Raw genomic sequence first — 11,207 nt, 5'->3', positions numbered from 1 at the left:
GTCAGCATCTCTTGCCTCTTGGCTGATCTACCTACTTCAGGCTTTCTACCCAAACCAGGCTTTTCACTTCTCTGAGATTTTTCCAAGCTGCAGCTCTGACTCTGTCACTTCCCACTTAAAACCCTGCAGTAGTTCCCTATTGCCTTCAGGAGAAAGTCCAGCTCCTTAACATGGCTTATAGGGCCATTCATGATCTCATTCCTGCCTATCCAGATTTATCTCCTTCCATCCCCTTTGTACAGCTTTAAGAATATAACAACCTCTCTCCCATCTCCTTGCCTTTGCACTAGCTGTTCTCTCTTTCTGGATGCTCCCTGCTCCCTGTCTCCAGGCAGACTTAGATGTTTCCTCCTTTCTGCTTTCACAGTAGTTTGTTTATATCTTGGGAGATAGACTTATCACAAGGTTTTGTAAATTGTTGCTAACTTGTGTGTCTCCTTCACTGCACTGTTAAATTCTTATGAAAAGAGTATTATTATTTTGGTCATATTTGAATCTTTAGTGCCTGGCACAAAGTAAGCAATTAAAATTTTCTTTTCTTTTCTCTTCTTTTCTTTTAAATGCATGTGTGAAAGAACAAATAATAGAGGTGAGGATGTGCAGGATAGGATGCTGTGTGGGGTTCAGGGAGATCCCCACTGGGGGATCCTGTGCAACCTGGGAGCAGTATGAGTGGGCACCATGAAGAAGGGACATATAAAACAGGTTTGCCAATACACTAAGAAACTTCACTATACCAATACTGTATAGAGAGTCTCATTAGAAATGGCCTGGAGATGATGGTTGTTTTGGTACAACTGATTTTTTTTTCAGGAAAAAATAACATAATCAAGTTGCACAATTTTCGTAAATAGATAAAAGGCAAAAGGCAAACAAAATCCCACCACTTAATACAGATACCATCAGTAATTGGGTGCATTTCTTTCAGTCTTTTATTTTTATGCATGTTTTTCTTCACATAGTTGTAATTAATACAATTCTGTATTTTATATTTGTTGTTTAAAAGCTCCTTGTAAACATCACTTTAATGATTGCATAATTTTCCATACTGTGGCTATTCCATAATTTATATAACTAGTTTTGTTGCTGGGCTAGCTTTTTTTCCCTTAATTTTTTACTATTATGGTTTCTGTACATACGGTTTTTCTTGTCTGTAGGAAGATTTCATTAGGATAGATTCCTAGAAGGGGAATTACTGGGTCAAAGGACCTGGGAATGATTTTTGGCTTCAGACTCATGTGTCCAGTTTGCTTTCTGGAAGGGTTGTACAAAATTTACAGGACTCCTAACCTAGATGAATATGCCCATTTCACCCAAACTGAACAGCATCAAGCATTATTATTAAAAAATAAACTCCATCAATGTTCTAAATAATTAATGGAAAAACATTACCTTATTCTTATCTTAATGTGCATTTTAAAATTGTAAGGTTTTTTTTTAAAAAAATCTTTTCTTTCTTTTCTTTTTTTTTTTTTTCTTTCTTTTTTTTTTTTTTCTTTTGCCTAATTAGGTTTTCTCTTTTCTGGACTGTCGGTTCAGGGCTGGATTTTTTTAAGCTGGATTTTGTTTTTTTTTAATAGGTAGCCAGAGGCAGCTCTTCTTGAGGGTGAAGCCGCCTCCCAGTTTTCCCTCCCCCTTTACCACCCTCCCCCCCCCCCCATAGTTCCCTCCACCAGGTCCAGTGACAATTGGATGATGCAGTCCTGATAATCATCCAATTCCAGAATGGGTGGCTGCATTCCTTTTCTGAAGGCAGCAAGGACACTGTGCCCCAGAATCATGCCCCCTTTGCTGTTGTTGTCCGCCTTCATTTTTTTAGTGAACGTCCTAGGAGGAGCCCCAGGACACAACCGGGACCGCAGGACCAAGATGATCTCAATACACAGCCTCTCCGAGCTGGAGCGTCTGAAGCTGCAAGAGACTGCTTACCACGAACTCGTGGCCAGGCATTTCCTCTCTGAATTCAAACCTGAAAGAGGTGAGCAGTATCCCGGGATGTGGCATCCTCGCCTTCGGGTCGAGTGGACCCCCGGGGCGAGATGGGACGAACTGGGGGTCCAGGAGGGTGGAAGGACTCTCCTCTGGTCTTGGACCTGGCCGGTTCTCCTGGATCCTGGAGAACTGAGGGAGCGGGAGTTGAAGGGTGTTTGGTGAATTGGGAAGAGGCAAAGATTAGTTGAGTTGGGTCGAAGCCTGGGGGCTTGAGGGGCAGTGAGACAGGCAGATATCAGGAACAGACAGGTGGACAGAGGACAGGTGAAGAGACAGACGCACCAGGTATAGTGCTAGAGCGAGTCGGAACGAGGTGGAGGCTCAGAGGGACAGTCAGAGAGGACTGGGACAGACAGAGACAGCGCGGTTGAGAGACGAAGAGTTAGAGGGAGATAGCGAGACAGTGAGAGAGAGACGCGCCAATCCGGGCGAGTACCGAGAGGGCGGGTGCGGGTGCTGGGAGCGGCGGCGGGAGGTGCTCTGGGAACGCTGCCCACCCCTGCTGGCTGCAGGGGAACGAGCAGGACCCAGCGCAGGACTGGGGTCGAGCGCGGCAGTGGTCTCCGCGGTGCGGGCGCAGATTAGGCGGCTGAGGGGAGGTGGGAGGGGGGTCAAGCGAGCCGAGGGGCGCCGCCGCAGTGATAGAAAGTGCAGGGGGTGGCAGGTTCACCAGGCGCGCGTGCCGCAGGCGCAGCCTAAAAGGAGCGCAGCAAAGGGCTAGGAGACCCCACGGGCAGCCGCCTCTGCTGGGGTCGGAGTGCGAGGACAGCGGGTGTCGCCGCTTCTCCCGCCGCTGCAGCGCGGGGAGCCCACGACATCCAGGGAGCGAGCGCCCCCGCAGTAACTTAACGACCCCTACTTGCCTAGGCGCCGCAGGCAGAGCCCCTCCCCTCGCCTGTTGCGCTGTCCCGCGGCCTTGGAGCCCCGGAATTTACGTTTTAAGCATTGTGTTGAGCTACTGCTGGTGCGTAGCAAGATGAGCGCTGCGCACACAGCGCCTTATATCTGGTTTGGTTAAATTCTTGGAGTCTCTTATGTGGTAGATAGGATTGGTCCCGTTTTCAAACGGGGAAACTGAGGCTGAGTGAAAGCAAAACACTTTTAGGCGGCTGGACAGAGCTGTTTGTCCCTCCCTCCCGCCTCATCCCTGCGGATCAATGCACTGCGATGTTTTAGTCACTTATCAAATCCTATTTGTATGAGAGTGCGTGTATTTTCTTTTTCTTTTCCTGTAGCTCTACCTATTGATCGTCCAAACACCTTGGAGAAGTGGTTTCTGATTCTGAGAGGACAAGAGAGGGGTGAGGGTCTCTCATACTGTACTTTCCTTAGCAAAGAAATAGAGTGCTGCACCCCTCCTGTACTGGTCCCTGGCTACTGGATACTGGGCGGTGCCCACTGCCCCTGGGGGGACTCATTCGCCTCCCCCCCCCCGCCCCCCGCTTTCAGAAACCTCGCAGGGTGTGATTTCAGGAAATGGCACATTAGCTGTAAGGCGTGCTGGGTGGTCCCATTAGATCTGCCTAAGCCTTCCCATTGAATTTACCCCAGCCAGATCGCCCAGAAGAAGTTGCCCTCATTGTTTCAAGGTGGTCACCCCCTAGCAGGACTTAAGGCAGGGACCCCGTCGGGGAGGTGAGTGGAGTTGAGTTGTTCAGCCAGACCACGCCAGGGTCTCTTTGGCTTGCTCCCCAGGGAGGGGCGCTGCGGGTCTGGCGGGGTGGGATTGGCTGGGGGCGGTTGCTTAGAGGAGTGCTACAGCCCCTGCAGTTCCTCCTGATTTAAGCCCTGCAGAGCGTTGACGTTTCTCATTCTTTCTCTCCCTGACTCCCCAGCGGTATCACTCAAGACGTTTGGCGTTCGTCTGGAAGAGGTGCTGGTGAACGAACTTACCCGCCGTAAGCAACTTGAACTGAGAGCCGCGATGCAGATTGAAGAAGCCACTGGTCAGGCTGCGGGCCGTCGTCGGGGAAACGTGGTGCAAAGGCTGTTTGGCCGCATCAGGCGCTTTTTCAGTCGCAGAAGGGATGAGCCTTCTTTGCCCCGGGAGTTTACTCGCCGTGGGCGTCGAGTGAGTTAAACCCTCCAGGTTTCAGGCAGCGGTCCTTCCAGAAGTGTCCAGGGATGTGCGGCTGGAGGGTCAAGGCCTGTGTCCTCAGAGGGAAGGGAAAGTGAACAGAACGTGTTGGAGGGGTGTAATTGGCTTGCTACAGAGAGAATGGCTCCTGTTGTGAATGTGACACAATCTTCAGGAAGGTCCGAAGTGACCGTCCTGCTCCCCCATTTTAACATAGTCTGGATTTCTTCACAGGGTGCAGTCTCTGTCGATAGTCTGGCTGAACTGGAGGATGGGGCCCTGCTGTTGCAAACCCTGCAACTTTCCAAGATTTCCTTTCCAATTGGCCAACGGCTTCTGGGATCCAAAAGGAAAATGAGCCTCAATCCGATTGCTAAGCAAATCCCCCAGATTGTTGAGGCTTGCTGCAGCTTCATTGAGAAACATGGTAAGGGGCCAAGAATGATGGTTAAATCAAGGTAGGAGGCAGTTCAAGAGAAAGAATGGTGTTCTAGAAATGGGGAGAAGAAAGAGGTCAAGGGATGAAGGGCTTGAAACATTCCCCTGTCACCAGTTGGGGTTGGGATGCAGTGGGGGAGGGAACGGGAAATGCTGGGGGCAGGCGTATGAACAGAGATACTTAGCATCCCCTGGTCTTTTCTTTCAGGCTTAAGCACAGTGGGGATTTTCACCCTGGAATATTCTGAGCAGAGAGTGAGTGAGGTAAATCAGCTATGTTTACACTTTTGTTCCTTCAGTGAGAAAAGGCAGGTGGGGGTGGGGGCTCCCCCACAGACCTGAAAAGAATGTCATGCTCCGTGAGGGGAGCATGGTCTTCTTTCTAGCCCCCTAGGCACACCATATAGCCACCTCCACTGAAGCCTGAGACTTATTGAAGGAGTGGCCAGGAGGGAGCCTGTGGTGGGCAGAGCAGTCACCAAATGTATTCTATCTAGCTCCGTGAAGAATTTGATCAAGGTCTGGATGTGGTGCTGGATGACTCTCAGAATGTGCATGATGTGGCTGCACTCCTCAAGGAGTTTTTCCGTGACATGAAGGACTCTCTGCTGCCAGATGATCTGTACATGTCCTTCCTCCTGACAGCAAGTGAGTCTTCTGCTGTCCCTTGTTGGGCAAGGAAAGGAAATAGTACAGAGGATGTGGGGTTCTGGGGACAGAGCTCAGGCTGCAAAACCTCAGGGAACTAAGGCAAAATGAACACCAGAAGATGAAAACACCTCTCTAGATTCCACTACAAGTCTGTTGTTTGGAAATCTCTCTAGAGCTTCTTGAAGCTGTGTGTACCCTCTCAGGGCAAAGAAGAACCTAGGTTCTGTGGTGGGGGGGGGGTCCGATTTTGATGAGAGCACTTCTTGCTTTAGGGGTCCTGAGCTCCAATGCCATGGGAATGAGCAAAGAAAACATGCCTAGGTACTTCCTCCACAGCCTTCAGCAATTTTCAACCAGAATCACATCTTTCTTTGTATCAGGCTGCTGCCAAGACTAGCCCCTGAAGCCAGTCCCTGTTTTCCTTCCTCTAGCTCTGAAGCCACAGGATCAGCTTTCTGCCCTGCAATTGCTGGTTTACCTGATGCCACCTTGCCACAGTGACACCCTGGAGCGTCTGCTGAAGGCCCTGCATAAGATCACTGAGAACTGCGAGGACTCCATTGGCACTGATGGACAGTTGGTAAAATGCTCTGGGAAAGAGTAGTGAGATTTATAGCAGGGGACCTGTGGCAGTATATGAGAGACAGACAGAGACAGAGAGACAGAGGGAGAGGGAAACAAGAACAAATGAGGACATTTCTATTTGTGTAACTTCCATTACTATTTCAGAGTTGATCACTTTCTGCTTTCCTTTACCTAGGTTTCAGGCAATCGTATGACTTCTACCAATTTGGCTTTGGTGTTTGGATCTGCTCTCTTGAAGAGGGGGACATCTGCCAAGAGGGAGTGCAGGAAAACAAGACTGGGGATTGACCACTATGTAGCTTCTGTCAATGTGGTCCGTGCCATGATTGATAACTGGGATGTCCTCTTCCAGGTAGGGGGAAGCTTTGGACACACTTATTTCACAGCTCTCTCACCTGTTTACAAGGCAAGGAAGAGTTCTACATATATCCCTGAGGGTATCCAAAGCAGGCAGCCACAAATCTCACAGTCTAGGAATCCTTCTTATATTAGCTGGGTATGGTGCCTTCAGTTCTGGGTACCTGATAGAAATGAGTATAGGTTTTTAAAGTGTTGGGTAATAAAGGCTAACTTTGCTAATTTTACCCTCAGGTGCCTCCCCATATTCAGAGGCAGGTTGCTAAGCGTGTGTGGAAATCCAGTCCTGAAGCCCTTGATTTTATCAGACGTAGGAATTTGAGGAAGATCCAGTGAGTGTTTTCTTGGTTTGTTCATGCTTCGCCTGAAGGAGAATCTCCTATGGGGGCTTCGAACCCCAGGCCACCTTTATGTTAGTCAACCCAAGTGTACAAACTGACTTGTTTTTTCAAATTCATTCCCCTTCAGGAGTGCACGGATAAAGATGGAAGAGGATGCTTTACTTTCTGATCCAGTGGAAAACTCTGCTGAAGCCCGGGCTGCTGTCCTTGGCCAAAGCAAGCCCTTTGATGAAGGTCAGTTCCCTGCTGGTGGTCAGACCCTTGCTGAAGGTCAGGCCCTTGCTGAAGGTCAGTCCCTTGGTGAAGGTCAGGCCCTTCCTGAAGGCCAGGTCTTTGCTGAAGATGAGCCCCTTGAGGAAGATGAGTCCTCTGAGGAAGATGTGTCAGTCAATGAAGAACTAGTATATGAATATCTCAATCAAGGAGTAGACTTTGGTGAAGTCCAAGCTCTCGAGATTCCAAATGACCTTGAGATTCAAGGACCACATCTTGAAGGCATTCCAGAGCTTGATGAAGATGATGATGATGATGATGATACCCTGAATTTTGATGACCTTCCTCACCTTGAGGACATTCTAGACCCTGATGATGAAATTCCAGAACTCATTGAAATCCCAGACTTTGAAGAAATACCATATTTTGATATGGTTCCAGACCCTGAAGTAGCCCCAGATTTTCAAGAAATCCCAAACCCTGGAGAAAACCCAAACCATGACCTTGAAGAAGGACCAGATTTTGAAGACTACCCAAACTTTGACCTCATGGAAGTTCCCTATCTTGATGTAATCCCAAACAATGAAGAAGCCTCAGATACTGAAGAAATCCCAGGCAATGAAGAAGCCCCCGACACTGATGAAATCCCAGACCATGCAGATGACTCAGATAATGATGAAAACCCAGATTCTGAAGAAGGCCTCAATCTTGAAGAGGTCCCAGCCCTTGATGAAATCCCAAATGATGAAGCTTCAAATGCTGAAGGAGTTCCAGACCACGAAGAAGCCCCAGAGGTCAATGGGATTTCAGACTCTGATGAAGACCTCGATTTTGATGAAGTCCCAGCTCTACATGTGGTCCCAAGCCCTGAAGAAGCCCCTGGTGGTCATGAAATCCCAAATCATGAAGAATCCCCAGAGGTTAATGGACTCTCAGACTCTGAAGAAGACCCCAATCTTGAAGAGGTTCCAGTGCTTGATGGAGTCCCAAATAGTGAAGAAACCTCAGATACTGAAGAATTTCCAGATTATGAAGAAACTCCAGAAGTCAATGGAATTGCAGGCTCTGAAGAAGACTCCAACCCTGAAGAGGTCCCAGCTCTCCATGTGGTAACGAGCCCTGAAGATGTCTCTGATTTTGATGAAACTCAAAACCAGGAAGAATCCTCAGATGTAAGTGGAGTCCCAAACAACGAAGAAACCTCAGATGCTGAAGAAATCCCAGGACACGAAGAAGCCTCTGATGTCAGTGAAATCCAAGACTCCAAAGAAAACCCCAATCTTGAAGAAGACTTAGTTCTCAGTGTGGTTCCAGAGCCTGAGGACACTCAAATTCACAATGAAATTCCAGATTCTCAGAAAGACGTAGCCAACACTTTTGAAGAAAATGAAGTAACCAGTGTGGCTCCAGAGCCTGAAGATGTCTCCATTTTCAATACAATCCCAGACCCTCAGCCAGACCCAGCTGTCAATCTAGAAGAAATAATGAATGTGGAAACAGTTCCAATGCCTAATGCTCTTGACTCTAAAGAAGTTCAGAATCTAAAGACCATCCAGTTCTGCAAAGAAGATGCAGATGTTACATTTCCTGTAGATACCACCTTCCTTAAAAACAAGTCTCAGCCTGGCCAAGTTATGGGCTACAAGTCCTCCTCAGAGTCACTGAAGACCAGCACCTGCTTTCTCCCCTCCATGAAGTTCTGTAAGCTTCCAGCTCCAGCTTTGTTACTCATTTGCTTGGTAAAATTAGTAAGGCTGGTTTTAGGGTGGTGGTGGTTGTTAGAAGGTCGCCCACTTCCTTACTTCCTTGGTGGTATTGCCCATTTGCTCTAAGCATGGGGTATCTGTCTCACTCTTTCTGTTCTCTAACACGGCCCTACCGTCCTGACCCCCACCCCCACCCCCAGCTTCCACAGTGGGCCTAGATTTAGAGACCTATATTCTACTGTTAGGCTGCAGTTTTCTTACATGTCAAATGGGAATAATCATTTCTGCCCTAACTTCTTGCCTCATACTGTATTTGAAGCTCAAAATTAGGTCTTAGTCCTTTGGGTGCTGTGCAAAGTATGAAGTCTAGAAACATCAGGAGTTAACATTGTTACTATTTTCCAGGTTCCTCTGAGGAGCCAGCTGTGCCTCCCGGCACTGCCCGTTCCCATGACGATGAGGAAGGAGCGGGTAACCCTCCCATTCCGGAGCAAGACCGCCCATTGCTCCGTGTGCCCCGGGAGAAGGAGGCCAAAACTGGCATCGGCTACTTCTTTCCTTAGATGTTTTTCCTCCTATATGGTGCCGGACAGGGGAAAAGGGTGGGGGTAGACCTGGGATGTCACAGGAAACATTAAGACTCTTGAAGGTAAAGATCTGAGAGTAAGAAGGAGTTCCACCTGATGCTCGGGTCAGGCTGAGAATTCCAAACATACTGCCAGCCCCTTTATTGGGGATGCTTGGTCCCTTCAGCTGGTAAAAGCAGAGATGTTTCTGTGTCATGCTCAGGCGCCCTGGTGCTACCTTGCCTCTCTCTTTTATCCCTGATCCTGGCTTTCCCTTACTACAGCCGTTCCTTTAATTGATGTGACATTTGTGGTAAACACCTGTCCTAGAGAAGTTCACAAATCCTGAGGTGCTTTCCCTCCCCCAAAGGGGATTGCATGCTTTCCTGACTTTCCTACCCTCCTCCTAAGAGCTCAACTGGAAAGGCCCTCAAGAGGCATGCTAGGACGTTAGGTCAGCATACTGACAGCTGACAATTAATGCTAAACCATGTCACACCAACTCATAGCCGTGTCCCTGAAGCCACTACACTGCCTCAGGATAATTTTTTTCAAATTATTTAGACCAATGGCTCATTAAACAGCCACTCCCCAAATCCTGAGAAACTCAACTAGCTTTTCTGGGGTCAAAAGTTAGAGGAAAAATTTGATTTTATTACCTAGATCTGTTTTACAGACAGCTGGCAGGCACATCCCGTTGTCAGCAAAACAGCTAGTTAGGTATAAACACATAGTTCCAAGTAGTAAAAGTCACCTGATTACAAATGTTCTTAAATATCTTCTCTGTAGTTCCCCTATGCAGGATGGTACAAATTTGCGGGACATGCTCTGGTAACACACAGATATGGGTTATGTATGACATCCAAAATTATAGCTGTTATTGAGGGGTAACAACTGCTAAGGTCCATAGAATGAAGAATGTATTGTATTGAGGGATAGAAATTGATTACATAATGGGTAACAACCGCAGAGCTCGAAGATTTGTGATTGTTAAAACTTCTCTGGCATTTAATCATTAATAAACATCTGTATTGTGACAGCAGCATATTCATGGGTTGCTGTTTTTTTTTTTTTTTTTTTTTTTTGATTTGAAATTTTGTTGGTGAGTTGGGAAGCTCTGGCTGGAGCTGAAGGGGAAAGAGAGGTGAGGAAGAGGAAGAAAAGAGAAGAGGGTGATGTGGAATAAGGGGGAGGGGTGACATGGTATAAAGGGATGGAGTGAGTGGAATAAAGAGGAAGGTGTCATGTGGAATAAGGGGATGGAGAGAAATGAAATAAAAAGGTGAGGTGGAATAAAGGGGGGTGAAGTGGGATAAAGGGGGTGATGTGGGATAAAGGAGTGGGGTGATGACGAGTAGAGGGGAGAGTGACATGGGATAAAGAGATGGAGAGAAATAGAATAAAGGGTGAGGTGGGATAAGGGGGATGAAGTGGGATAAAGAAGAGGGGGTGATGAAGAATAGAGAGGAGGGGTGAAGTGAGATAATGGGATGGAGAGAAATGGAATAAAGGGGGTGAGGTGGAATAAAGGGGAGTGCTATGGGATAAAGGAGAGGGGTGATGAAGTGTAGAGGGCAAGGGTGACGTGGGATAAAGGAATGGAGAAAAATGGAATAAAGGGAGGTGAAGTTGAATAAAAGGCGGTGAAGTGGGATAAAGTAGGGTGCTGTGGGATAAAGGAGAGGGGTGATGAAGCATAGAGGGGAGGGGTGACATGGGATAAAGGGATGGAGAAGAATGGGTTAAAGAGGGAGTTAGGTGGGACAAAGGAGAGGGTGTTGGGGAATAAAGGGGAAGGGTGATGTGGAATAAGGGGATGGAGAAAATTGAAATAAAGGAGTGAGGTGGAATAAAATAAGGTGATGGAGGATAAAGAAGAGGGGGTGATGGAGAATAGAGATGTAGAGGGAAATGGAATAAGAAGGTGAGGTGGAATAAAGGGGTGTGGTGTGCGGTAAAGGAGAGTAAAATGGAAGAAAGCGGGAGGAGCTGTAACTGAATAAAGAGAATGTAGAAGGGACGAAGGAGAAGCAGGGGAAAAGAATAAAGCTTATGAGGAGGCCCTCTAAAAGGAGAAAAGAGGGGAATAAGGGGAGAGGTCACTAGATGTTCTCAACTGAGAAATTCCCCCTGGATTTGTCAAAAATGAAAACCTAGAAACACCTGGAGACATATTATTTCCAAGGGTAAGAGAAGAACATGCTTCTGCTTGATTGATGGGACTGCCAAACTTTCTTCAAAGTTTAAGACTTTATGATATGCTTGGAAATTTCGCAAGTCG

General features: G+C 47.5%; 1 protein-coding gene across 1 annotated transcript; it reads left to right on the top strand.

Moving 5' to 3' along the window:
* The first annotated feature begins 1,725 nt into the window (after nucleotides 1-1,725).
* Nucleotides 1,726-9,963, top strand: ARHGAP36 (Rho GTPase activating protein 36). Its single transcript, XM_057718516.1, has 11 exons — nucleotides 1,726-1,978; nucleotides 3,228-3,293; nucleotides 3,828-4,063; nucleotides 4,304-4,496; nucleotides 4,716-4,771; nucleotides 5,005-5,155; nucleotides 5,590-5,738; nucleotides 5,919-6,095; nucleotides 6,335-6,432; nucleotides 6,569-6,675; nucleotides 8,766-9,963. The coding sequence occupies exons 1-11, from the start codon at nucleotides 1,726-1,728 to the stop codon at nucleotides 8,921-8,923; spliced, it is 1,644 nt and encodes a 547-aa protein (XP_057574499.1). The 3' UTR covers nucleotides 8,924-9,963.
* Nucleotides 9,964-11,207: the final 1,244 nt, after the last annotated feature.

Source organism: Hippopotamus amphibius, chromosome X, assembly GCF_030028045.1.
Source record: "Hippopotamus amphibius kiboko isolate mHipAmp2 chromosome X, mHipAmp2.hap2, whole genome shotgun sequence".
NCBI classification, from domain to species: domain Eukaryota; kingdom Metazoa; phylum Chordata; class Mammalia; order Artiodactyla; family Hippopotamidae; genus Hippopotamus; species Hippopotamus amphibius.
This window is presented reverse-complemented; position numbering and strand designations above follow the sequence as displayed.

Excerpts from the sequence above, each read along its gene's own strand:
- ARHGAP36 (XM_057718516.1), top strand. The coding sequence starts at position 1,726 with ATGGGTGGCTGCATTCCTTTTCTGAAGGCAGCAAGGACACTGTGCCCC. Across the intron at positions 4,772-5,004 it reads CTGAGCAGAGAGTGAGTGAG|CTCCGTGAAGAATTTGATCA; the intron begins GTAAATCAGCTA and ends TATTCTATCTAG. Across the intron at positions 6,096-6,334 it reads ACTGGGATGTCCTCTTCCAG|GTGCCTCCCCATATTCAGAG; the intron begins GTAGGGGGAAGC and ends TTTTACCCTCAG.